This window comes from Nematostella vectensis, chromosome 14 (genome assembly GCF_932526225.1).
Source record: "Nematostella vectensis chromosome 14, jaNemVect1.1, whole genome shotgun sequence".
Classification (NCBI taxonomy): Eukaryota; Metazoa; Cnidaria; class Anthozoa; order Actiniaria; family Edwardsiidae; genus Nematostella; species Nematostella vectensis.
In genome coordinates this window covers 2,746,149-2,771,347 of record NC_064047.1, presented here as the reverse complement: position 1 = coordinate 2,771,347, position 25,199 = coordinate 2,746,149, and the positions used below count along the sequence as shown (strand labels likewise).

At 42.3% G+C, this 25,199-nt stretch overlaps 4 protein-coding genes across 7 annotated transcripts in view; 1 reads left to right on the top strand and 3 right to left on the bottom strand.

Annotated features, from left to right (window-relative positions):
- Positions 1-5,229, top strand: part of LOC5500410 (synaptotagmin-like protein 4) — a 41,742-nt gene extending 36,513 nt beyond the window's left edge. For all 3 annotated transcript variants that reach the window (XM_048721742.1, XM_048721740.1, XM_048721741.1), the window contains 5 exons: positions 678-856; positions 1,287-1,383; positions 1,821-1,991; positions 2,531-2,721; positions 3,935-5,229. In XM_048721742.1, coding sequence (XP_048577699.1) covers positions 678-856; positions 1,287-1,383; positions 1,821-1,991; positions 2,531-2,721; positions 3,935-4,274 — 978 coding nt within the window. In that variant the 3' untranslated portion in view covers positions 4,275-5,229. The remainder of the gene's footprint in view (positions 1-677; positions 857-1,286; positions 1,384-1,820; positions 1,992-2,530; positions 2,722-3,934) is intronic.
- Positions 5,230-5,643: 414 nt separating this feature from the next.
- On the bottom strand, positions 5,644-14,120 carry LOC5504773 (metabotropic glutamate receptor 2). Its single transcript, XM_001625612.3, has 4 exons — positions 12,060-14,120; positions 8,279-8,612; positions 7,284-7,746; positions 5,644-7,046 (listed from the first exon to the last, which is right to left on the bottom strand). Exons 1-4 carry the CDS (start codon positions 13,334-13,336, stop codon positions 5,944-5,946), a joined length of 3,177 nt encoding a protein of 1,058 aa, XP_001625662.2. The 5' UTR covers positions 13,337-14,120; the 3' UTR covers positions 5,644-5,943.
- A 403-nt stretch (positions 14,121-14,523) lies between these two features.
- On the bottom strand, positions 14,524-20,244 carry LOC5504782 (dynein light chain Tctex-type 5-B). Of its 2 annotated transcripts, none has more exons than XM_048721731.1 (3): positions 19,552-20,244; positions 18,387-18,781; positions 14,524-15,478 (listed from the first exon to the last, which is right to left on the bottom strand). In XM_048721731.1, the coding sequence occupies exons 2-3, from the start codon at positions 18,771-18,773 to the stop codon at positions 15,170-15,172; spliced, it is 696 nt and encodes a 231-aa protein (XP_048577688.1). In that variant the 5' UTR covers positions 18,774-18,781; positions 19,552-20,244; the 3' UTR covers positions 14,524-15,169. The 2 variants fall into 2 exon arrangements, with proteins under 2 accessions (XP_048577688.1, XP_048577687.1); XM_048721730.1 differs by having other exon boundaries at positions 18,387-18,824; positions 19,553-20,244.
- Positions 20,245-20,380: 136 nt separating this feature from the next.
- On the bottom strand, positions 20,381-25,132 carry LOC116612418 (cell wall protein DAN4). Its single transcript, XM_048721712.1, has 4 exons — positions 24,505-25,132; positions 21,730-23,251; positions 21,498-21,621; positions 20,381-21,151 (listed from the first exon to the last, which is right to left on the bottom strand). The coding sequence occupies exons 1-4, from the start codon at positions 24,605-24,607 to the stop codon at positions 20,672-20,674; spliced, it is 2,229 nt and encodes a 742-aa protein (XP_048577669.1). The 5' UTR covers positions 24,608-25,132; the 3' UTR covers positions 20,381-20,671.
- Between the last annotated feature and the right edge of the window lie 67 nt (positions 25,133-25,199).

The window sequence follows — 25,199 nt, the reverse complement described above, 5'->3', positions numbered from 1 at the left end:
TGTCTTGCCCAAAACAGAAAATAGACCTCCTTTTGCAACTCTTTTCTTTGTTCAAAGTCGCAGGGAAAGTAGTAGACCCTATCTTTTCCTTTTTCCGCTCCTAATTTCTTCATGCCGCCAGCAAAAACGAACGATTTGAGTTGAATTCTGCGAGACAAGTGCAACCCAAAATTATGTTTGCGACAGAACTCAAGCAGAGGAGAACTAAATAGTGTTGTTCAACCTCGTCCCTAGGGTCTTCTGGGTATTTTTCAATAGACGCCATATTGAGAATTACCCAGAAGACCCTCTTGGCCGAGGTTGGGTGTTGTTGTTGCTAGTGCGCAGGCTCATTAAAAAAGAAAAAAAAAAACCGGAACTCGTCCACAGGGCCTTGAGGACTACAGGCGGCCAAAGTTCATTTTAAGTACTCGTATACGCGTCATCGATAAACTTGCTTAATTGCTTAAATCACTTCAGAGTTCCAGAAAACAGTGTAAAATAAAAGTATAAGTCTTAACTGAACTTGTGCTGTTGTTATTTCTCGATTTGGAAGCCTAGAAGTTGGAACGAAGTGACTCCGAGGGAGTCGAGTACTTAAAATGAACTTGGGCCGCCTCTGTGTGGACGTGCTTATCCCCATCAAATCTTAATGTCCGTAATGAACTTCCGTTTGACAAAATTTATTTTCTCAACAGGCTAGTCACGAACGTGAGATCAGCTCGAGTAGTGACGCCGAGCGTGACGCAAATGATGGCGTGACAGGGGAGCTGTATCTCGCTCTCGAATACTGCATCAAGACCAAGACTTTCTCCATTCACGTGCTCAGCGCAAATAACCTCACTTCCAGGAAGGATTCTGAGGACTCCGCTGACCCGTTAGTATTGCAGGAACCTCCAGGGTCTCTCTTTCCAACAATTCAAAATAGCAGTAAATTTGTCGTTGGTTTAATTGAAAGGTATTTTGATTTGATCGACCGAGAAGTCCCTGGGAACGAGGCTGGCGCAAAGGGTCTGGCAAACATATGGTTTTAAATTTAAACCCGGGCAAACAGCGTTTGTTAAAAAAAAGTCCAGAACCTAGAATTATTACTCGAAAAAAACCCTTTTCTTCCCAGAATAGTCGCATTACTTGGATTTAAATTTTGAGGGAGGGAATGGGGGGGGGGGGGGGGGTCGGGTGGCCTTAGATATCACATAAAAATGACCCACTTAGGCTACGCCCCTGCGGAAGGTATTGGAATTCGGTGGGGAGGGAGGTTTATTGATGTCCCTGCTCAAGAGGGCTCTAACATATCTATATTTTAGGTACGTCAAGACATATCTTTTGCCCGACAAGAGAAGCAAGAAGAAGACAAAGATCATCAAAGACAACCTGAATCCAGAGTTCGACGAGATAATCAAGGTAGGGACTGGGTACGAGGCACAGCGTACACGATGGCACGAGCATGCATTAAAAGGCGTATTCCCTATTAAAAGCTAGTTGCCATTGGTAATAGAAAAAGATGACGATGATGATACTATTTGACGGTTATGATGATGATTACGTTGAGAATGATGATTGCGATGAGAATGGCTATTTTATTTGAAGTTGATGTTTATGATGGTAATAATAATGATGATGATGATGGTGATGATATGATAATGATGATGATGACGACGACAACGACGAAGATGATAATTGTGGATGTAGTGGTGGTGACGACGGATGACTGATAACGACTTATAGATGCATGACCATAATTTAAATGTATTTTATGATTATGATGGGGTGATGTAACAATTAAGATAACATTGTAGAAAAGTACTATTAACACTATCGTATACTGGTTATTGTCCTAGTACCACATTGGCTATGACGAGTTAATGACCCGCACCCTTTCTGTCACGGTGTGGAATGACAGGCTGGGAGCCAATGAGTTTCTTGGGGAGGTGCTTATCAGCATGAGCTCATACGTCGAGGGCCACTCAATGGAGAATCCACAGCCCCAATGGCACCCCCTAGGGGAAAAGGTAATCAATCGTTGCCATTCACGATACTCAGTCACTCATAACCCTAAACGATCTAGGGGAAATGATAGCGATCGTGCCTGTGGTAATTGAGCATTCCTTTTAAAACTTGCTGTCACAAGACGAAAAAAAGTCCTGTAAGTCCACGTGAGATTTTATCAAAGCTGTTGCTTATAGTCGAATTCGTTGTTGCGCGATCTCGGCGAATCCAAAATACTTGTCTCGTATTGGAATAGCGCGTAGTTAATCAACCGTCTAAACCAATCGATGGCTTTCATGTTCGATGGCGTTTATGTTGCTGCTTTAACTATCGAGTCATAAACCATTTGACTGTTCACAGCAAGGGAATTGATTGGTCACGGTTGATATGATTGACTAAGATTGACAAGAAATACATTTAAGTTCTCGGCGGTCGCGCAGCAAGGAATTCGGCTATAATTCTAATGATTCAATACTGTGGAATTCAAGCGGAATTTTGTCGGAGTACGCGCATGCGCTGCGTCAGCGATGTCTGTATGTCTCATTTGGTAACTTGGTCCCAGACTCTTGTGGACGAGTCGGCCTCGCAGCCGGAAATCATCCTGTCGCTCAAGTACGTCACAGCGGAGAAGGTGAAGCGGAAGAGCAAGCGCCAGAGCATCGCGTCTAAGGGAGAACTTCACGTCCACATAATGGAAGCAAAAAATCTCCCGGGCAAAGACGCGGACGGAATGTCCGACCCTTTCTGTAAAATGTGAGTAGGGCTTGTAAATAGATTGGGTTAGGGGGTATGGTGTGGTCAAAATACCAAAGATCAGGCAAAGACGCGAACATTATCTGTCCGATCCTTGCTGTAAAATGTGAGTAGGACCAGCAATTAAATTAGGTGAGGGGTGGGTCTGACTTCAGTAAATCAGGCAAAGACGCGTACAGAGTATCCCATGCTTGCTGTAAAATATAAGTTGGGTTTACAAATATATTTGGGGAGGGGGCATAAATCAGGCTGAGACGCGGAAGAAATGCCCGATCCGTTCTGTAAAATGGATCTGCAAATACAGTTGGGGAAGGGGGAAAGGTTTGGTCAACTCCAATAAATCAGACAAAGACGCGCGACGGAATGTCCGATCCTTTCTGTTAAATTTTAGTAAGGCCTAGACATATAGATTTGAGTAAGAGGGCTGTCGGCAGAATCCCATTAATCTGGAGACTCGGGCGGAATGTCTGATACTTTCTGTAAAATATGAGTAACTTGGGCCTGTTTTGTAAATGTTTAGAGGCCTTGGTTAGCCTGTGGTTGTGCAGGCCAAGGTGGGTCTGGGTTCGTTTACAAGCCAGCCCACTTGTTTGTTTGTGTCTATTGAAGCCTGTGGTGGTGGTGGTTGAGGGGAGTTGGGTTGGGTTGGGGGCGGGCTGAATAGGGAAGAGAGTTCCTGGTCACTAGACATGAGTTCTCCATCACTCACAACACCTACAACCCACCATCAACTCGCCCCACAACAAGTGCTGTATCCCATAAACAGCCCTATACCCACAAACAGCCCTATACCCACAAACAGCCCTATACCCACAAACAGCCCTATACCCACAAACAGCCCTATACCCACAAACAGCCCTATACCCACAAACAGCCCTATACCCAAAAACAGCCCTATACCCACAAACAGCCCTATACCCAAAAACAGCCCTATACCCACAAACAGCCCTATACCCACAAACTATGAAAATATAAGAAACCCAAGTGCAGTTGGTTGTCTCATTCAGGATCACCTGACAAGCATTTCTTTATATTGAGCAAGTCTCACCCAGTAGTAGAAGCCAAACTCAGATTAATTAACTTTGATTTATATTACAAATATTCCTATGTCGTTTGCTTTAAAGCTGGGAATGAGGTTAGGGGGGCGTTAAATTAAAGGGGGCGTTTATTAGAACATTTACACGGTAGTTATGTGTTATTTTTTTTTTTGTAGCACGCTTCTGCCAGACAAGAAAGGTAAAACACGGCACAAGACAGCCATCATAAAGCGAACGCTGAACCCTTCGTGGGACTACAACCTCATTTACGAAGAGCTATCCCAGGAGGAATTGCGCCAGAGGGTGTTAGAAATCAGCATATGGGATCACGACATCGCGTCACGTGACGAGTTCCTCGGCGGACTGCGTTTAGGACTTGGCACGAGTGCTAATGAGTGGGACGATTCGAGTAAGGACGAGGCCCAAATATGGCATACGATGCTGACACGGACCAACGTGTGGATACAAGTGGTGGTACCGTTACGACCAAATATGGACGCCCACAAGCATCAGTGACGTCCTCCGTAGTGATCTGGACGTCACTTCCGGAAGAATCTGACAACGGAATGTTGACGGTTTCAGCTAAGGGCATATTTCAATGACCTTCTATTTGCTATTTCCAGCTTTTATCCAGAGAATGACACTCAAAGGCGCTGGGTGTAAATCCAATAGAATTCCAAATGCCCAAAAGCTTAATATTTTTACACTCTTTCTCTTGTGTCTCAAAGTACTCAAATGAAACGTTGCAGCCATAATAAGCGAAATTTAGTTGATAACTCATTGCTTAATATCGAGGAAGCTGCTTTTAGTTCATGGTGTTAGGCGTAAACTTCGCTCAAACGTCTTTACCAAAGAAAGAGCCAATATTTTAGAAAATATCTAATAATATCTAGATAATATATGTCTTGAACTCTCTCGATATTTAAATATTCATATCGAGAGAGTACAAGTGTTATAATTTATGGCCTCTGTAGAATATATGGGCCTATTGTAGAAATATTCGCACCCTTTTCAAGATATTTTGTTTAGTCCGCAGTGCATCATGCCGAACATAAAGTGACAATAAAATAGCGGGAAATTTTTTTCAATGGGGTTTAATTACCAGTAGTAATTTAGTAATTTTTAATTACCAGAATTTCTCAAAAGGGGGAGGGGAAGAGGGGTGACATACCGAAGGAATTTCCAATATACAAAACATATTATGGAAAGAAAAATTCAGTTTTCTGAAAATCCCCCTTGATCCCAACCCCCGGGAATCCGCCAATGTGTTGTATCGATTCAATAAATGTCAGTCGGAGATAAATGGCTTTTTAGAATAATTTAAGATCTTTGGCGATACCTTAAAACACCGCTTTAAGCTACATGCCTTAAGTAATTGAGAGTTATAATATTATTTTATTAGAGGAAAGACTTATATTAAAGTGAATTTCTAACACATCGAAGCACAATAAAGAGCGTCTTTCATACAGTATATCTTTCGTCTAGCATCAGGGAAGTATTAAGGTCACGCAAGTATGGAGGTCACGCAAGTATTATGGTCACGCAAGTATGAAAGGTCACACAAGTCTTATGGTCACGTAAGTATGAAAGGTCACGCAAGTCTTAAGGTCACGCAAGTATTAAGGTCACGCAAGCATGAAGGTCACGTGGTGACTCTGGCTATCTTTATTATTATTAGTATTATTATCTTTAACATATCAAACATATTCCCCAAGGATAGTGTCATTCGTTTGCATTGCCTTATATGGTCATTGATGCCCATATTTAGAAGAGCTAAAGTTTTCCCGCTCCCTGATCTCCAGAAAATATGGTGAAAAATGCTGATTCCTGTCAATTTGAGACTCGTGGCAAGAATTTGTCCAAAAAAACCTGACAGCTTGGTCAAATTTTTATCTCACTAATCTTGAAAAGCCCTTAGACCCAGGCCTCCCAGAGATTGACCGAGCGGGTTTGAAGGTCACCCAAATATTGATATGTGGCGATTTCCAAAAACTTTTTAAAACAGGTGGGAATGATACACTGTTCGAATCGAATATTTCAAGCATTATTTCTATAAGAAGGACCATAAGAGTTTTTATACGTAATGGGATTGACGAATAACCTAATTGCTGGTTTGGGTTTCCTTTGAAGTTTGGTCCAAGAAAATTATACGGCATAATTGATTGCCCAATCACGTTACTTAAGCTTAGCTCTCTTGCTTTTCAACAACTTTATCAAAATCATCATTCAAATCCCGTGATAGGTCGCTAGCAACTTCATCCTCAAAGCGCACACTTCGCGAGCTCATGTCTGACGTCATTCTGTGCATGACGCGTGCCGGAACACCGCTGTCTAATTCGATCGTGGGCTCAATATCATGTTCTGGTTTCATACTGGACTTTGGCCCAGAGGTTAAGCTGCTGAATTGTAAAAGCGCTGGCTCAGCATTCAGCGAGGTGCCGTTCAACGTTATACTGTTATCTGCTTCTGAGCCAAGCGCGTATCCATTTCTTGCGAAAACCGATATTTTGCGCTTCCTGCTCTTCCCATCAAACAAATTGAGTTGTTCTAATTTTCCGCTTTCTGCGGACGAACTGCTCATGCTCGAGGCGCAAGACCGCTGACTCGTACGACTACTTTTACGTTTTTTCTCGGAAACCCCGTCTTCGCTTGTGGTAAAATACTTAGAACGTTCCAATTTCCCAATCTCGGCAGAAGAACTACTGATGTATGAAGTGCATGATCGCTGGCTCACACGACTTATTTTTCGCATTTCGTTTTCCCCAATTTTGACGTCATCAATGGTACCAAGGTTGAAAACCGAGCCGTAAACAATATTCTTCTCCGGTCTTAACAAAATGATATAACACTTGGGCAAAAATACGCAGGAAATGGTTATAGTATCTGCAAGCACAAGAAAGGAACTGACCATGACATCTTTGTAATATCCTCTAGTGCCATTAAACGCGAAGAAGAAAACAAGAACATCAGTAGAGATTGTGATTGTCGTAAACGCAATGAATCGGGCCTCGTTGTAATTTCCAGGTAATTTCCTGGTCAAGTATGCCTGATATGTACATATCAGAATGATACAGGCATTGTATGTCCACCATACCGCCATGTGGTAATCTGTAGAAGTGGCGTTGAACTTGCACTGCGAGAAGGCGTAGCCGCTAATGGGGGAGTAGCTTGTTTCGAGAAGACCGTCAGGGGTGGTAAGGATAATGACAGTGCAGATTACGATCTCCATGGCGACGATGACAGCGATGAATAGAAGCATCCAGCTATCGCTAAGACAGGGCGGTTTACCTGTAAGCAAAAGTATAAGTACTTAATCCGGACGACTCTGTCCGACCGTCCGTCCGTCCATCCGTGTCCGTCCGTCCGTCCGTCCGTCCGTCCGTGCGTCCGTCCGTCCGTCCGTCCGTCTGTCTGTCTGTCTGTCTGTCTGTCTGTCTGTCTGTCTGTCTGTCTGTCTGTCTGTCTGTCTGTCTGTCTGTCTGTCTGTCTGTCTGTCTGTCTGTCTGTCTGTCTGTCGTGTCTTACCTTTACGCAAAGCATTTTTGCTGAAAATCCGATGAATCCGGTTCGTTCTCACAAGTAACGTCCCCACAACAATACTAAAACTAACACTAAACAAATAGAGCACAGTCCTACACAGCTCCTCCGTCTTCGCAGCGAAAATGATAACAGCTGTAGCATAGCCCAAGATTATCCCAAACAACATAACGTGACTGAGCAAGCGAGACGACGACCGGACCAGCGGTGTGTTGCCATGGCGATAGAACACCATGACAACAAAAATAACAGTGATTGATCCGATGGTCGATATGAAGGTGACGACGACGGCGGGAGGGTCACGGAAGGTGACGGAGGTAGGGGTGATTGGGTGGCACAGGGTGTGGTTATCGTCGGCCCAGTAGCGAGAAGGGCAGGCTTGGCAGGAGCCGTTCGGTGGGGAGTTAGATATACTGTTTCCATGACAACGAGAGCACTGCCAGCAGCACGTCTAGTGAAAAAAGAATGGATAAGGACTGTTGACAATAGTGACGGTGGTGCCCTTTGGTGATTTTGGCAGGTGATCGCAATTTACATAACCGTGATCTTGATGATGTTGGCGGATATTCATGATGGTGCTACTGATGGTGGTGGTGTTGTTTTAATACAACGACACTCGTAAATCGCGCGCTCTGATTGGTCGAGCCTCCATGTGTTATTAGAGGACATACGCACACTTGGTGTCAGCATGCGCGCGCTTCCCCAAAACTAGATTGTAAAGTAAAAGGCATTTTAATTGTTGTATAAAACAAATAAATTTCATATGTTCTCTAAAAGATACACAGAAGACGCCACAGCGTGTCATGAACAACAGTCAATTAAAAACTCGACTGCGTCTCGTTGCGTATTTTTTTGTTCAAGAAACGCCGTGACGTCATCTGGGCATCTATTAGAGGACAGACGCACACAAAATTGGTGGAGATGATGATTATGGTGGTTATGGTGATGATGACGATGACGACGGTGATGATGATGACACATACCTGATGTTCCTCCTCCGCCTTCAGCCAATGTCCTGGTGGACATTGTCTGCCACATGTACTAGACGGGATCCCTGTGCCATTGTACATCTCGCCCCACAACTCTAAGGCTCGGCTAGTATTCAGCGTAAGATGCGACAAGTTCTTGTACATTTTCAAGACATCAGAAGAATTAGACGCCCACGTCCCTACTCTCTCCCATTCATCTGTCAGCGGATTCACGATGTTGATGTCATAATTGGCCACCCCGTTGCCATTGCTATCGAAAGCGACTTTGTCACGTGTTCTTCCCTTGAAGCTCACTGATTGGATACTTTGAAGTAAGCGATCCCCGGACCTGTGAAGGGAAAGAGCATTTCTATTGAAACTTGTGATAGCAAGGGATGATTAGTTTGCAGTCAAGACTTACTTAAAATCGGAATTAGAGGCACTTAAAGTTTTCAGGACAGGTGACACTTATAAGCTATATTATACAACTTCAATCGTAAATCGCGCGATCTGGTGGTCAAGGAATTATGTGTTTTTAAAGGACACACGCACGCTTGACGTCAGTATGCGCGCACGCTCCACAAAACTAGATTGTAACGTAGGAAAATGTTTTCATTGTTTTTCATTCCCACTGAACAACAAACACCAAACTCGGCTGCGTCTCGTTGCGGATTATTTTGTTCAACACACGCTTATCCTTAGCTTTGTTCACGCTTAACTCTATTCAGACTTGGGGTTTGGCTCTTTAAGCCCCCCTCCCCCCCCCTCCGGGAAAATTGCTATAACTTCTGAACCATAGAAGAGGCTAAAGCTTGGTGACTTTTCCTAAAAACTATCTGCGGACGTTTTCATGCCATTGACATGTCGAGGAGACGCTCCATGTTACCATGGCAACCGTTTTTTCACACATAGGTTTCCCAAAAACTAAAAAGCAGTGATTTTTTTATATTTTGGTCCTGTGTCTCAGATTTTAATGCCTCTTTTGAATTTGTAAGTTTGCCTAGGTGACAAGTTCCACAACAGCGCTAGAATTTTTTTACCTCTGATATTTATTTATTTATTTTTTTTTTTTGGGGGGGGGGGTAAATTTTGCTCTTTCAAAGCTGTTGTTAAAAATGTCACTAGATTTACTAGATGACACTTTAAAAGCTAATATTATGCATTTATCATTACTATGAGCAGTACTACATGCATGCAAATACTTATCTTGTTAAAATTACAGATTTTGTTTTCTATTGCAAAAATAATAAGAATCCAAGATGGCGGATTCAAGATGGCGGACTCAAGATGGCGGAAAATCTTCCAAAAAAATTGATTATAAACGTTTTTATGGTTTTTTTGCATTGTAAAGCCGTTAAAAGGTTGATTTTGACATATCTAAATGACGTAAGATGATTTCAACCCGATATCCGATAATTTAGGCAATTTGAAAGAATATCACGACATCGTATTTATGACATCATTGAGACGTCAAATTGATTTGATCACACACAAAATAGGGCGTGACGATTCTTTGCATGCTGTTGATTATTTCTGTAAATTTGATGGTCTTTTATTTGACGGCTCTTTTACCCCTCCCAGTCACAGACAGCTCAAAATAGCCCAGTCTGAATAGGGTGGTTAAGCCACCTTAGCGCTTATTCTTGTTATTTGTTTAATAAGTATTCTTTTAAACGAAGATCAAGCATCATAAAGGCGGATTTTACACAGACGCATCTGTCGGGCAATAGTCTATTCCAGCTATAAGTTTGCGCGCGCATAACCACAAAAAACCTACTACCCACAATTTCCAGAATGCATCTCGCGCTTGCTTACATCAAACGAAGCGTGCGCTGCATGCCGGTAGTTGAGGTAGGTTCCCATGCTGAGTGCGCGCGCTGCTTAAAGCTTGAATGGCCTATTGATGAAAAGAGCCAACGAGCTGTAACTGATTCCTTTGGAAATTACTGAAATACTTCAGAAGCAAAAAAAACTCTTTAGAAAAAATCTTTAAAAAAGTATGTACAGAGCTTTTCATATTATTGTGTTTGTGTCTTCGTTTATTTTCCTTTATGCTCCTGGGCGAATTGGAAGCTGACTCAATGGCAACAGCCACAGAGATCGCCTTTTAGTATATACAATAATCTGTACAATAAAGCTGTACAATAACCAAAAAAGCTTATAAATTACGATAATCCAACCAATATTCAAACCTAAATCTTTATTAAGCTCCCTGTGGTTGTGAGTAACAAAAGACAGCACGGGGTGATAATGGATGTTTGTTATCTTTGTTTATTCTTAGACAGGTGCTGGAACCGTTGTTTACTATTAATTAACTTTGTATCCTTAGCGTTTACTGTTGTTCACACCGACGATACGTTTACACATCAATTAGCGTTGTTTTCCGAAAAAAACTGAGCATATAGGCTAACTTAGACGTATGCGATTTAGTCGTATCCGACTTGCCCTTGACACCTCCAAAACTCGATTCGTAGAGTGTAAATCAGCCAACGACTCCACTACGATTCTCGACTAAGAAAGATGTAGTTTGTAATCAAGCCTAAGGCGTGTTGTGGGCAGGTCGCATACATACTGAATAAGCTGTCTAAATCAGCCTTATAGGAGCGACGCTTTGTTTAAATTGTGCATAGAGATATAAACCCTAGCAAGAGAGCATAAGAGAGAGACACTTTGGTATTACGCGTGCGCCATGTCGATTCCGAATCCGGCTATTTTTAGTAACCACCACCCCACCACTGCGCGTGAGGGTTTGCTCCTTTTATTTTGTCCTACTCCCCCGCGGGTTGCGTGTTGTTGTTTTGCCAACTCGAAAGGAATGAAAAGAGATCATGTAAAATAACTCGGAAGAAGAAAACAAGTATAACTTAAGCTACCAAAATTGGCAAATATACTCACAGAAAGCTAAATCCCCGAATAGTTTGACTGTTTTGTTTGTCTGAGCGGCGAAGTCAAGTGAGAAAGAAAAAACCGACGAGCGATAAAATGGCTGTGATACTGCGTTTGATTCGAATCCCGACTCCAGCTTGTATAATAACAACATAATAATATAACATATAAAAATAACAACATCAAAGAGGTACAGTAATATCTCCCTTTTTATTTTCTCACTTTTACAAAAGGTACTTCAGCTGGCTGGCTTTGATCATCACAAAAATGCATTCCCTCGCTACAAGGATAGTTTTATGAAATGTATTTATCTTGAATTCCTTCTCAATTCACCGCAATATTCACAAAAATCAATATTATATCTAATGTCTAACTTACAGATTTCGTTTGACCATAAGGAAGATAATGAATGTTGAGAAACCACGGAGAAGCAGCAAGTTAGAGCAAAAACGGTGATTGAAGCACGAGGTCTTCCGCTCTTGATTTTGAATGAAGTCTCGTTTTGGAAATCTTGCAATCCTCGAAGTTCGTACATCCCCTTAATAAACTGCAACTGCCCGTATCCATTATGCTAGAATGACATTTTCGATGGTGTTTGTGCTAAAAGGGTGTTTTTTTTTTTCGGTTTCATGTCACAAAATAGCGGCAAACAACAAGATGTAAATGCCAAAGCGCGGGGGTAGGGTGAGTAAAAATGCTCACGCGCAGTGGTGGGGTGGTGGTACTAATAATAGATTCGAAATCGACATGGCGCGCAGGTAATACCAAAGTGTTCCTCTCTTATCTCATGCTCTCTTGACCCTAGCTATAGGAGCCTGTAAGCAGGCCCTAGATCCATAGATTCCCTCTTAGACACACCCTGGGGCTGCCCTCATCCCTAGCCAAATCTTAGCAACGCTCCTGTACTCACCAGATCAAGTTAGTAGGCCCAAGACCCCCTCTTAGACAGGCGCTATGGTTACAATTCAACATCTTGTGTAGACCATGTGCCACAGCATAGACCGCATCCATAGCATAGGGCACATAAAGCGAGGGGATATGCGGTCTTCCTGTGGAAGACCTCTCTGCTAGAAAATCCCTGTATTCCTGATTCCACGGGGAGGCTCGAAATTTAGGAGTTCGATTCAAGTTGTCTATAACCTCCGCAAAATACTCTAAGTCCTCTTTCTTTACGTGAGGAACAACTCCTATTAATCGCCTCAGCATTTCGTGCGAAGTGAAGAATTGGTTTATAGGTCCGCTGAAGTAATCAGAGGCAATAAAGAACGAGTCATTCATGTTTTCACTGTGAAAATGGTTCAAGAGGACCTCCGTGTCTTGTATGGTAGTGAATAAGAGAACTGCTTTCGCGCGTGGGAATTTTCTGATGTTGCTTAGGACTGTTTTGAAGTGCATCTCGGGCGAGTGAAAAGTAAATGAGTCCTTAGTTGCGAAGCAGATCTTTACATTATTGCTTGCAAGCTTGAGTACATACTCAAAAGTCTCAATTGCTGATCTACCGTAATCCGTATCTGAATACAGCACGTGGATAAAGTTCCACCTAAATACACGCAGAAGATCAACAATAGCTCTCGAGAGCAGACTATCCGAGGCAATAGTTCGTAAAAAGTACTTGAATCGAATACGGTTACTTAATAAACGACTGGAAGAAAGGTAATCTACGACGGGGACGTAGAATAGTCCAGCTAAATTCGTCACTGCCATGGCAACGTCGCTGGAAGCAGGGCCTATAAGTGCGATAGTCTGAGCTCGATGCGGCGTTCCCAGGGGTTTCGCACTGGGACAGACACCCGTCTGGATATTTTCAACGATGAAACTGAAATTGAGAGACTTTCTTATGGCGAAGTCAACGCTGTTGCAAGTGTCTTTTATATCGACACCGATGGAAATGCCAGGAAGAAGGTCCTGTCTTTTGTTAATCTCTTCAACCGCGTGGAACATAGCTAAGGCCTCTTCGTAACCGCGAACATTAAAGGGACCCGCGCACAAAGTCTGTTTGCTGTGGTTCATTGATGGAAAATGAACGGGAAATAAGCCACCAATAATGAACGTCCCATTCTGGAAAATTCCATGCGATTCTATAGCATTCCCGGCAAGGCTAAATAGCCCAAATCCCGGCAAAGCACATCCGAAATGCAGTAAAAGAGAAGCAACAAGAGCGACGCTAGTATGAAGATTCATCTGCATTCTAGACAACCACCCAATGACATATTCAACTATGGATTGGCCCACAGCGAGATTCTTCTTTTCATCGTAGCGAACCAACGTTTTGGCAGAAATTTTGACAGTTATTCATGCAGATGCCCAAATACAGCTGGTATGTTTAATCTAAAACAGAAAAATACACTCAAGATGGAACTTTAATAAAACACGCGCGTTGATTGGTGGAAGTGCTCTCCTGTAATTGGTGAATCGCACTACAGCAAAGCGGATCTTTGTCAATCGTGCTCACAATAAAGTGTTATTATACAATTGCATTGTTCTTTAAGAAAACATTACTTGTTATTGAGTAGGTTTTCTGCTTTATTGCTAAAACAAATCTAAGAGTTTAAAGTAATTACTTTCGGTGATGGATATGTTTTTTATCAATTTAACTACGTTTACACTGTGAAAACGAATTTTGCGCCGGTGTTCAGCGTTTTTAAGAAGCTACTTCAAAACTCGGTGTTTGGATATCGATGGATCAATTTGAAAACATAAATAAATAAAAAGAGACTGAATGAACTCCACAGAAACGTCTGTAGCCTGAGGGGGCTAATGAATCTAGATCGGCGGCTAAAGGGCTGTGTTATTGCTTCTGCTAATGTCACAAGCAAACGAGATTTGAGGTGCTAATTTGCATACTGAGAGGAAAGCCTTCGGCAAGTTGTTTTTTTAAGATAACTAAAAATTGCTTAGAGGCTTTTCCACGAGCTTTCCCTTTAGGTAAAATATATTTTTCTTGCTTTTATCTCTATAATTGCAATAAAAGGGTCAAAAAGAGATTGCCAACCGGAAAGTAATAAAAGTATATCCTTCCTTTTAAGAACGTTTAGTAACAGTTTTCTTAGCGTCTTATGAGAGGAAATGAAATATCTTTATCATCTTTGAATCGTTCGGTTTTATCAGTTATTTTTTTTTTTTCGAAACACAAGTAAAAAAAGTATTTTATCATATTTTCTTTAGCAATCAAATGATACATTAGTCCTTCAGGGCATAGACCACTTCATTTTTTTATAAAGAAATGAAACCATTCTTTTACTTGCATTAAAATTGACCATATAAAACATTCCAATCGTTACGCGGAAGGCATCAGATAAAACTACCGGCGCAGCTGCTAGGATGAACAAACGTCGGCGAACAAAACCCCTTCGGAGAAGTGTAACAGGCTGAACTTATAAATATACAATTATTATTTAATTTAAAATTTTAATTTTATTTTTCTGGTCATTGATTTGCCTGTAATCTACGTTGAAATCTCTCTAACTGACCTTTTGGAGGTGAATTTTATTAGGTCTTGCGGGCAGGTTTATTTTATACAATGATAGTTCGGTAATTTGTCATTCGGAAGTAACACAATTTTGACATAAAATGAGATCCAGCTAAGATGTAATAAAGTAAATTTCACAATTATAAAAAGCCCATGGTTGGCTCGCATTTACCACTGCTATCTTTGTATAGCGCATCTATTGCTACAAAGGATGCAATTTATGAAAAAAGCGTTTATTTCCCTTTTGTAAATAAGCTTTATTAAGTGTAAGAAAAAAAAAAATGTGACTGACGATTTTCTACTATGTTACCATGCATGAAAAGTATAATATTCTTCTCTGGGTAATGTTTATTAATGAGATGGTAATAAAGAATGGGGAATCGCTCTGGTCTAGACCAAGCCTAAGACCAGGCGAAAGTGTAATTTGGTGCAGGGAAACAGGACTTCTCGCCGGGTGTGAAGTGGGGGTGAGGGGGGGGGGGGGGGGGGGGATCGGTAGGTTATAACAAGTAACAAATTCTATTTGTCAAAAACTCACTCTCGTGAGTTCGTCACTCAAAATAGATCGCGTACACTAGCCCAATACCATATAAGGAACAGTTTCGGTACTCGTACTGAGCAAACGAGTCCACACAGGTATCCCAAGCGCATCGGCTGACTGCACGGACATCCTGGTTGTTGATTTCACCGAGCATGGCGTGACATACATATTTGTAGCGTGGGTAACGCAGTCGTTTCATTCGTTCCTTCAGCTGATTGGTTATCTTGATAGCTGCTAAGCGACAGAAGTTGGGCTCGTAGGTTTGATTGTCGAGATGTTCTTCGAGAATGTCTTTAATTAATGGTTCGATTCTCTCAGGCTGTAAAAAAAATTAAAAAAAATTAAATAATAACTATAACCAGGGCCTCCGAATAGTCCTTCGGAAAAAGGCCATGTTTTACAGAAGGCAATTTTTCCTGCAACTTACAACAAAATTTGTGTTGCATTGCGAGTTACAGGAAAACTACGCGTGTTACATTTCGCTGAAACTTGCAATGTAGTTTTTCGGGGTTGTAAATTACACGAAAGTACAATAGGCCATTCCAGCTATAAGTTTGCGCGCGAATTACCATAGAAACCTACCTCAACTTCCAGAATGCAGCGCGCGCATTTTTTTGCTTGCACCAAACAAAGCGCGCGCTGCATGACGGTAGTTGCGGTAGGTTTCTATGGTGAGTGCGCGCGCATGCTTATAGCTGGAATGGCCTTTTGGATTCTCGTAATATTTGCGAAACCTGTAACCTGCCATTTTTGCTGCAAGAGGCGGAAAGAATTGCCTTACTTTGTGCCCCTCGGCATTCAAGCAAAAACAAAACATTTCCAAATAACTCCAAACAATGAAAAAGCCGGCAAAGCAAACTACCATTCAACAGTTTGGTGTTTCTAACAGTAACGGAATTGACAGAGAAAACGTATAGCAAACCAACTTGTAGTCTCCTATGTAATCGTTGACCTCTGTCACGCTATGCACTTGAGCTCTGTCACGCTATGCATTTAAGATGTGTCACGCTATACACTTGAGCTCTGTCACGCTATGCACTAAAGCTCTGTCACGCTATGCACTTAAGCTCTGTCACGCTATGCATTTGAGCTCCGTCACGCTATGCACTTGAGCTCCGTCAGCCTATGCACTTGAGCTCGGTCACGCTATGCACTTGAGCTCAGTCACGTTATGCACTTGAGCTCTGTCACGCTATGCACTTGAGCTCTGTCACGCTATGCACTTGAGCTCTGTCACGCTATGCAATTGAGCTCTGTCACGCTACGCACTTTTGCTCTGTCACGCTATGCACTTGAGCTGCGTCACGCTATGCACTTGAGCTCTGTCACGCTATGCAATTGAGCTCCGTCACGCTATGCATTTAAGCTCTGTTACGCTATGCATTTGAGCTCTGTCACGCTATGCACTTGAGCTCTGTCACGCTATGCACTTGAGCTCAGTCACGCTATGTACTTGAGCTCCGTCACGCTATGCACTTGAGCTCCGTCACGCTATGCACTTGAGCTCTGTCACGCTATGCAATTGAGCTCTGTCACGCTATGCACTTAAGCTCTGTCACGCTATGCACTTGAGCTCTGTCACGCTATGCACTTGAGCTCTGTCACGCTATGCACTTGAGCTCTGTCACGCTATGCACTTGAGCTCTGTCACGCTATGCACTTGAGTTCTGTCACGCTATTTATTTGAGCTTTGTCACGCTATGCACTTTTGCATAGCACACGCTATGCAACTGAACTCTACCAAGCTATGCAACTGAGCTCTATCACGCTATGCACTTTTGCTCTGTCACGCTATGCACCTGAGCTCTATCACGCTATGCACTTTTGCTCTGTCACGCTATGCACCTGAGCTCTGTCACGTTATGCACCTGAGCTCTGTCACGCTATGCAATTGAGCTCCGTCACGCTATGCACTTAAGCTCTGTTACGCTATGCATTTGAGCTCTGTCACGCTATGCACTTGAGCTCTGTCACGCTATGCACTTGAGCTCAGTCACGCTATGTACTTGAGCTCCGTCACGCTATGCACTTGAGCTCCGTCACGCTATGCACTTGAGCTCTGTCACGCTATGCAATTGAGCTCTGTCACGCTATGCACTTGAGCTCTGTCACGCTATGCACTTGAGCTCTGTCACGCTATGCACTTGAGCTCTGTCACGCTATGCACTTGAGCTCTGTCACGCTATGCACTTGAGCTCTGTCACGCTATGCACTTGAGTTCTGTCACGCTATTTACTTGAGCTTTGTCACGCTATGCACTTTTGCATAGCACACGCTATGCAACTGAACTCTACCAAGCTATGCAACTGAGCTCTATCACGCTATGCACTTTTGCTCTGTCACGCTATGCACCTGAGCTCTATCACGCTATGCAATTTTGCTCTGTCACGCTATGCACCTGAGCTCTGTCACGTTATGCACCTGAGCTCTGTCACGCTACGCACTTTTGCTCTGTCACGCTATGCACTTGAGCTCTGTCACGCTATGCACTTAAGCTCTGTCACGCTATGCAACGGAATTCTACCAAGCTATGCACTTGAGCTCTGTCACGCTATGCACTTGAGCTCTGTCACGTTATGCACCTGAGCTCTGTCACGCTACGCACTTTTGCTCTGTCACGCTATGCACTTGAGCTCTGTCACGCTATGCACTTAAGTTCTGTCACGCTATGCAACTGAACTCTACCAAGCTATGCACTTGAGCTCTGTCACGCTTTACACTTGAGCTATGTTACGCTATGCACTTGAGCTCTGTCACGCTATGCACTTAAGCTCTGTCACGCCATGCACTTGAGCTCTGTCACGCTATGCACTTGAGCTCTGTCACGCTTTACACTTGAGCTTACTTCAAGTGCATTGGGTGACAGGGGTCAGAGGGTGCGTAGACTACCAAACTGGGATCAATTGAGCTTTAGGGCCACGGCTATTAAAGCCGCACTGTCACCAGTTTACTTGCGGAAGACCGACGGAAACCTCACCCGTTAAAAGACAATAGAATCTATTAGAATCCGGGCTCTCTAACAAGCCATCCGCTCTAGATATCAATCCTATCCTCAAAGAAAATTCCAATAGACACACTGCTTTCACATTTTTGAAAAAATTTTCGCGTTTTCCATCAAATATCATCGGAGATTGTTACGTAATTGACCGGAAGTAAACTAGTGACAATGCGGCTTTAAATATTACCACCGTTGCCGTAAAGCTCAATTTTCAGATATCAAATGGTACCTGGAAACTCTTGACCGGTGTCATCAAAAAAGGTCTCGACATCATCACATAGTAATCGCTAGCCTCTCTTTCCAACATGGCGAGTCGACTGGACCGACTCCCGACATCCTCTGGGGCCAGGTCCTCCGGCGACCACGAATGACTCAAATCATACTCTCCCCAGTCTCCACGCTTTCGAAATTTGACCATAAGCTGCTTGCTACGATCCTTGAGTTCTTTGGAGACGTTTCTTGCCGCCACAAGACCATATATGGAAGTTGGATGTTTCGGCGGCTTCTCTGTTTGCTCATTGAAAGGTTCTTCTTTTAGAGACTCACGCTTTGGCCGGAATTTTGCAGTTTTCGGTGGCTTTTCCTCTTTGACAGTGAACAGACTTGTTTTCCGCATGACGCCTGAGGAAATAAAGGCCAACAGCTGGTTGCATACTGCGGGAAGCCTATGGCGAGGAGTTTATTTGAAAAGAGGCAGGCAATTGGGGAAGAAAGAAGGGAGGGGGGGGGGTAGGAAATCGATCACTGCTGTTCAGGAGTAACATAAACGATAAAAATACATTTTCATATCTAAAAGTAGTGAGTGTCTTAACCCGCGCGAAATAGAAGAAGACTAACAACAACGGGAGCTAATAGAATCTCTTTAATGGTTATCTCATTTGTCACAATTATGATAAATTTCTGTACCATAGAGATCTATACTGTGGTAAAAAAAAATAACTTTCCCCTACTCATTCCAGTTTTAAAACTGTACAGAGGCGAGCTCTTTCTCGATCAAGGAGATCGTTTTATTGTTTCACTGTATTCACTTGAAGCAGTTGTCGTTAGTGTTAATTTCAGAAATAATTAAAGAGTTTGATGCACAACAACGAGGTTAAAACGAGGTTGAAGGATAGTTACACAAAAGACGTTTTTGAGTGAACTTTCTTCTCACAAATTGTGATACCACTAATAATAAGATGACAGGCTGTGCGAACTGGACTTTCCATCGCATCGCATAACACTTGACCAAAACTTCATTACAGAAACTTTCTGATGATCTGCTAAGGCGGATTACCGAAAACGCAAAGGTCTTTGAACTATTGACAACTACACTGAGAACACAGACAGCACAACATAATATTGAAACAACCAAAATATCACGCTATAGCCATTACGGTTAGAAATTCTTACCGTTTTCTTGGCTGTGTTTTCTTGCTAAGGGTAAAGCTTTTGAGATATCTTCCTCGCCTCGTGCAAGCTCTGTGCTTTGTTTTGTTTGTTGTTTGGCTACCCGCGTGCCTTTGGAATGCAATGTCGTGAAGGTGCGATCTTGCTTCTCTTGTTCTTTTTATCCTATCAAATCCTTAGTACTCTGAGCTTGTTTACTAAACGATTTAGCAAATGTCATATGTGTTTATTTTTTAGATTTCCGTAATAACTGCGAAATGCGAAACATCTCAACCGTGATTAGGGACCGACAATTTGATAACAAAGTGATTTATTTTTTCTACTAGAAGTCAAGAAACCGTGAGATTGCTTTGGCGCTAATTTTTTTTATCAACTAATTTTTCGTTTTTCTAAATAGTTTAAAAGAGCCTGGGGCGAGTGCGCGGGAAACCTGTGGTGTTCTAAAATGTTAGGGTCTGGGCCGGTTGGCAAAATCGTAATAAACACGAATTACTGTAAGTTTACGTGGAGATTCTCGACATACACAGCTCAAGGGCGACAAAAAAGTGAATAATGGAACTAAATCAAAATGTGATGTTATTATATATTATAGGACGAATTGACTGAGCAAGCTAGAAAATGCACATCACACAATTTTAGGCCAAGAAATTTACTGACCTTTGGATGAAGCACTGGTAATTGACCCCCCTCCCCCCTTGGCCCCTCTATTAACTATGGATGGAGAAAACATACAGAATTAGACTCTAATAAACACAAACCTATACGAAGTAATGACATAGCTCCCCTCACCAAAAAAATAAATAAAAAATAAATAAATAAGTACATAACTAAAAATACAGCACTTTTCTTTATTTCTTTATCGTAGAGTCGTGTTTCTTTAAATACTTTAACAAAAACAGCTTAGTTAAAGCGTGTTAAATAGTTTTATTACTTTTTTGATATGGCGGACAATAAATTATGCGAAAAAATGCTTCAAACAAGGCAAGCGTTTTTAAAAAAGTAAACAGGGAAATCGCTATCGCGCCAAAAGAGCTTATTTCAGTTTTACTTAAGGGTCTACTTAAAATAAAATCTTTACACATGATATGCAATAATAATAATAAGAAGTATTGTCATACTTTTGATTTATACTAATTCCAGGTAGACGGGGGGTTCTTCTGGTTCAATGGTCTGTTTGTCTAATAAGCGGGAATATAGAGAGGCATGATCTGTGCCCTGATCGTTTAGTTCCGCGTACATTCCCGGAGCAGGTACTGGAGAGATATAGCCATCATCCGATTCAATGGTCTGTTTGTCTAACGGGCGGGAATAAAGAGAAGTATAACCAGGATCCTGTTCGTTTGGTTCAGCGTACATTCCCGAAGCAGGTACTTCGTAAGGGGAATAGCCGTCATCCGATTCAATGGTTTGTTTGTCTAATGGCCGGGAATGGAGAGAAGCATAGCATACATCACGGCCGTCTTTTAAGTCCGTGTAAATTCCCGAAGCCGGTACTTTGCTCGTGTGTTTCAAAGGGCGACCATGTATCTCCGCGTATGAATCAGATGGCAATACATCATCGTAGTCCGCGGTTTTGTCCACTTTGCTGGGTTGCCCAGATGCGTTCTAGGAAAAAAAATAGAACTTCAGGGAAAAATTTCAGAATGAAAGTATGATATAGAGTTGACAATTGTATAGGAAAAAAAGATGTTACTTCTTGGAGCCGCATTAATAAGGATAAATGATGGTTCATGGAAGCACGTTAATAATAAACGACACTTTGTGGAACCCCGTTATGTGGACACACGTGGAACCCTGATGATCGGGAGAAAGATACTTCGTAGAAATCATTTAAAACAACCAACACTTACCTCATGGACCTGTAAACAAATCATTTTGTAGGCGGTAGTGGCATGAGGAGGGTGTGTGCGTGTGGAGGGGGTAGGGGGGGGGGCTGTTGAGTAATTTCTACCTTTGATCCTGTCATCCCCACGTTTTGGTACGCTATAAGGTCTGGGGATACAGTGTCTCGGCTGTGACGTTCAGGGTCATCATTTGTATTTTTGCTTACGGCAGCACTCGTCTTTGAAACAGATCTGGGAAAAAAAGGCAGCCTTTCAACTTTTTACTGCTACTATATAATCTATGTAAATGAAACGACTGAAGGAGGTTGAGACTTAGTTTGGTTGCGGGTTTCGACTTACATTGGCTTTTGTCGTAGCCGCCAGACTAGGTATATTACCATGGCAACAAACAGGACAAGCGCCACGCCTCCAAGCAATCCGCCCACGATAGCCCCGACATCACTCCGAGAACTTGGAGTGGTCAGGTGCTCTTCAAGCGAGGAATCCGTTGGACTTGCCGTTGTTATCTTGGTAACAATCGAGGAACTAATGCTTGACGTAACTGATGACGTCATCGAGGTACTGATGCTTGACGTAGTGGATGACTTCATCGAAGTACTAATGCTAGGCGTAGTTGATGACGTCATTGTGGGACTAATGCTTGACGTAGTGGATGACGTCATCGTGGGACTGATGTTTGACGTAACTGATGACGTCATCGTGGGACGAATGCTTGACGTAGTAGATGACGTTATCGTAGGTCTAATGCTTGACGTAGTGGATGACGTCATCGTGGGACTAATGCTTGACGTAGGAGATGACGTCATCGTGGGACTAATGCTTGACGTAGTGGATGACGTTATCGTAGGTCTAGTGCTTGACGTAGTTGATGACGTCATCGTGGTTCTAATGCTTGACGTAGTGGATGGCGTCATCGTGGGACTGATGCTTGACGTAACTGATGACGTCATCGAGGGACTAATGCTTGACGTAGTGGATGACGTTATCGTAGGTCTAGTGCTTGACGTAGTTGATGACGTCATCGTGGTTCTAATGTTTGACGTAGTGGATGGCGTTATTGAGGTCCTAATGCTTGACGTATGGGCTGACGTCATCGTGGGCCTAGTGCTTGACGTAGTAGATGACGTTATCGTGGTTCTAATGTTTGACGTAGTGGATGACGTTATTGAGGGCCTAATGCTTGACGTAGTGGATGACGTCATCGAGGGCCTAATGCTTGACGTAGTTGATGACGTCATCAATGGTCTAATGCTCGACGTATTTGATGACGTCATCGAGGGACTAATGCTTGACGTAGTGGATGACGTCATCGGGGGCCTAGTGCTTGACGTAGTAGATGACGTTATCGTGGTTCTAATGTTTGACATAGTGGATGACGTCATTGAGGGACTAATGCTTGACGTAGTTAATGACGTCATCAATGGTCTAATGCTTGACGTATTTGATGACGTCATCGGGGGACTAATGCTTGACGTAAATGATGACGTTATCGTAGGTCTAGTGCTTGACGTTGTTGATGACGTCATCGATGGACTAATGCTTGACGTAGTGGATGACGTCATCGTGGGACTAATGGTTGACGTAGTAGATGACGTTATCGTGGTTCTTATGATTGACGTAGTGGATGACGTTTTTGAGGGACTAATGCTTGACGTAGTGGATGACGTCATCGAGGGCCTAATGCTTGACGTAGTAGATGACGTTATTTTGGTTTTAATGCTTGACGTATTTGATGACGTTAACGAGGGACTAAAGCTTGACGTAGATGATGACGTCATCGAGGTACTGATGCTTGACGCAGTTGGTGACGTCATTAAGGGTCTTGTGCTCGACAGGTGTTCGGTCCACCTGAAGGCTGACGCTAGTACAAATGGATCAAATTTTGAAAATATTCCCTGTTTTAATTTTGATAAAGTATAGTTTTCACTAGTCAGGCAAACGCAGACCACAACCACAAGGGTTTGGTTCTAGTAAAAACGAATTGTGAATAAGTGAACTACCTCACTAAACTTCTCAAACTCGGTCGCTATCTTAAAAGACGAGAAGGCTTGAGGTCGGAATTTAATTTGTTAGGTGAAATGAGTAACCAAGCACTGTTGTTTTATATCCGATTAAACAATTAGCCGATGGAAATGGATGCTTTGTGTAACTCGGCAATATGAGCGGGAGCATAAAATGGCGGCGTGATTGGCCTTCTTTCACAACGAAATCCCAATATCATGATTTCCGTATGGCTACGTTCTATTCTGTTATAAATTAATAAATTTGAAGTCGCATTATAGTAACCAAAAACTTTTGCACTGAGTTTACATTGCTGCCTTGTAATCGGTATTTTTATTTATTATTCTTTAATCCGTGGTATTTCTAAAAGGTATTTCATGTCTTTTTTTTTAATAAATAATACTTGGTAGCTATCAAAGGTTTTATCTAATTTGCATTTTTGGTTCGCTTGATTTTGCTCCTCGTCGACTTTTTGAATTCTTAACATCTTCTAATATGTAGAAAATGCCATATAATAACTGATAACAGCTGATAAGACCGATTCTTATCTAAGATAAGACATCTAATTCCTCTGTATTTCTGGTGTTTCGTATTTATCTAGTTCTTGAACACCAATTTTGTCAAGTGGTTCAATATTGCTCGCATTCTTTTTTCTCAAAACAAACATACGCTGATAAATCATTTCAATAATCTATTATTGGAAGTTTTGAGAAGAGATGTTTTCGTCAATGATAAAAATCATTAAATGCGGTCACAGATAATCAAAGACGAGAATGAAAAAAGGTTTAACCATTCCTTTCATTGTGCCATATGATCTCTTCGAAAGAATACTAAAAAAATGAACATTTTTGAACATTGCTACACATTAACCTTATTGCATTGTTTTCGGTTGCTTGAACTAGCTGGGGATGGATATTCGTGCTCGTTCTCGGTGTAAGAACCTGCGAGTTGCGTCACATAGCTTCATTTGTTTAGTAGAACGAATGGTATAGAAGGAATCATGCTGAAAATATAGCTTAAAAGGTGTCCTTTGGGAATGGTTCTTACACCGGGATGAAGCCGATATTCGGTATTTTTCTTAAGTGTAAACTTTTTAGTTGTCTATCAACTCACTTGTCTCCGTCGTATTCGCCGAACTTCCATCACTGGCACTGCCAGCCACAATGACAATGATCCACACAAAGAAGCTCTTTTGCCACAATGGAGCCATGAGCATTAAAAAGGTGTTTTTCCACAATGGAAATTGGATTACTCGCAGTAAGGTTTTATGCTACAATGGGACAGAATGGCTTTGGTAAATAAACGAACGAACAGCGCAAAAGGTTTTGCAAGTGGTAACGAGTGCACCCGGATTCGCCAATCCGTCACTCGCATAGGCGATATTACGTCTTATATGTGACAGGCTCGTAAACAGTCATCCGCGTGACAAGCGCGTTAAGCCCTCTCTAAGGCAATTTCATGCGCAGTGCTCTCTGTGTCGCTTTGCCTTTGTTCCACATTAACCTCTGCTGGAACGAGCCGGATTTCGCGTTAGCGAACCTTCTAGATTTCGGTGGCTACATCCAGACCTTCGCTTACTTGCTCTCTTCTTTCGCGAGCTCGAATCGGGTGTGGTCAATGAAACACCACATAGAAAAGCTCTTTCAAAAAGAAAGATCAACACCCTGTTATCGCTAAAGATATTGAGGTCTCTGACATTATTTCCAACTTGGAGGTCGCAATAGTTTGAGGTATATTTTCGATCAAATAATATGGAACAAAGGAATCAAGCTACACACAGAAAGCTCTGCTCAAAAGGGTTTTTTTAC

What these genes read in the sequence shown, in the direction of transcription:
- LOC116612418 (XM_048721712.1), bottom strand. Translation starts at nt 24,607, where the DNA reads ATGCTCATGGCTCCATTGTGGCAAAAGAGCTTCTTTGTGTGGATCATT. An exon ending in GGCGAATACGACGGAGACAA is followed by an intron (nt 23,252 to 24,504) that starts GTGAGTTGATAG and finishes CATTTGTACTAG; the next exon opens with CGTCAGCCTTCAGGTGGACC. An exon ending in TGGGGATGACAGGATCAAAG is followed by an intron (nt 21,152 to 21,497) that starts GTAGAAATTACT and finishes TTTTTTTCCTAG; the next exon opens with AACGCATCTGGGCAACCCAG.
- LOC5504773 (XM_001625612.3), bottom strand. Translation starts at nt 13,336, where the DNA reads ATGCAGATGAATCTTCATACTAGCGTCGCTCTTGTTGCTTCTCTTTTA. An exon ending in GGGCCTACTAACTTGATCTG is followed by an intron (nt 8,613 to 12,059) that starts GTGAGTACAGGA and finishes TTCCCTTCACAG; the next exon opens with GTCCGGGGATCGCTTACTTC. An exon ending in AGGCGGAGGAGGAACATCAG is followed by an intron (nt 7,747 to 8,278) that starts GTATGTGTCATC and finishes TTTTTTCACTAG; the next exon opens with ACGTGCTGCTGGCAGTGCTC.
- LOC5504782 (XM_048721731.1), bottom strand. Translation starts at nt 18,773, where the DNA reads ATGCGGAAAACAAGTCTGTTCACTGTCAAAGAGGAAAAGCCACCGAAA. An exon ending in CACCGGTCAAGAGTTTCCAG is followed by an intron (nt 15,479 to 18,386) that starts GTACCATTTGAT and finishes TTTTTTTTACAG; the next exon opens with CCTGAGAGAATCGAACCATT.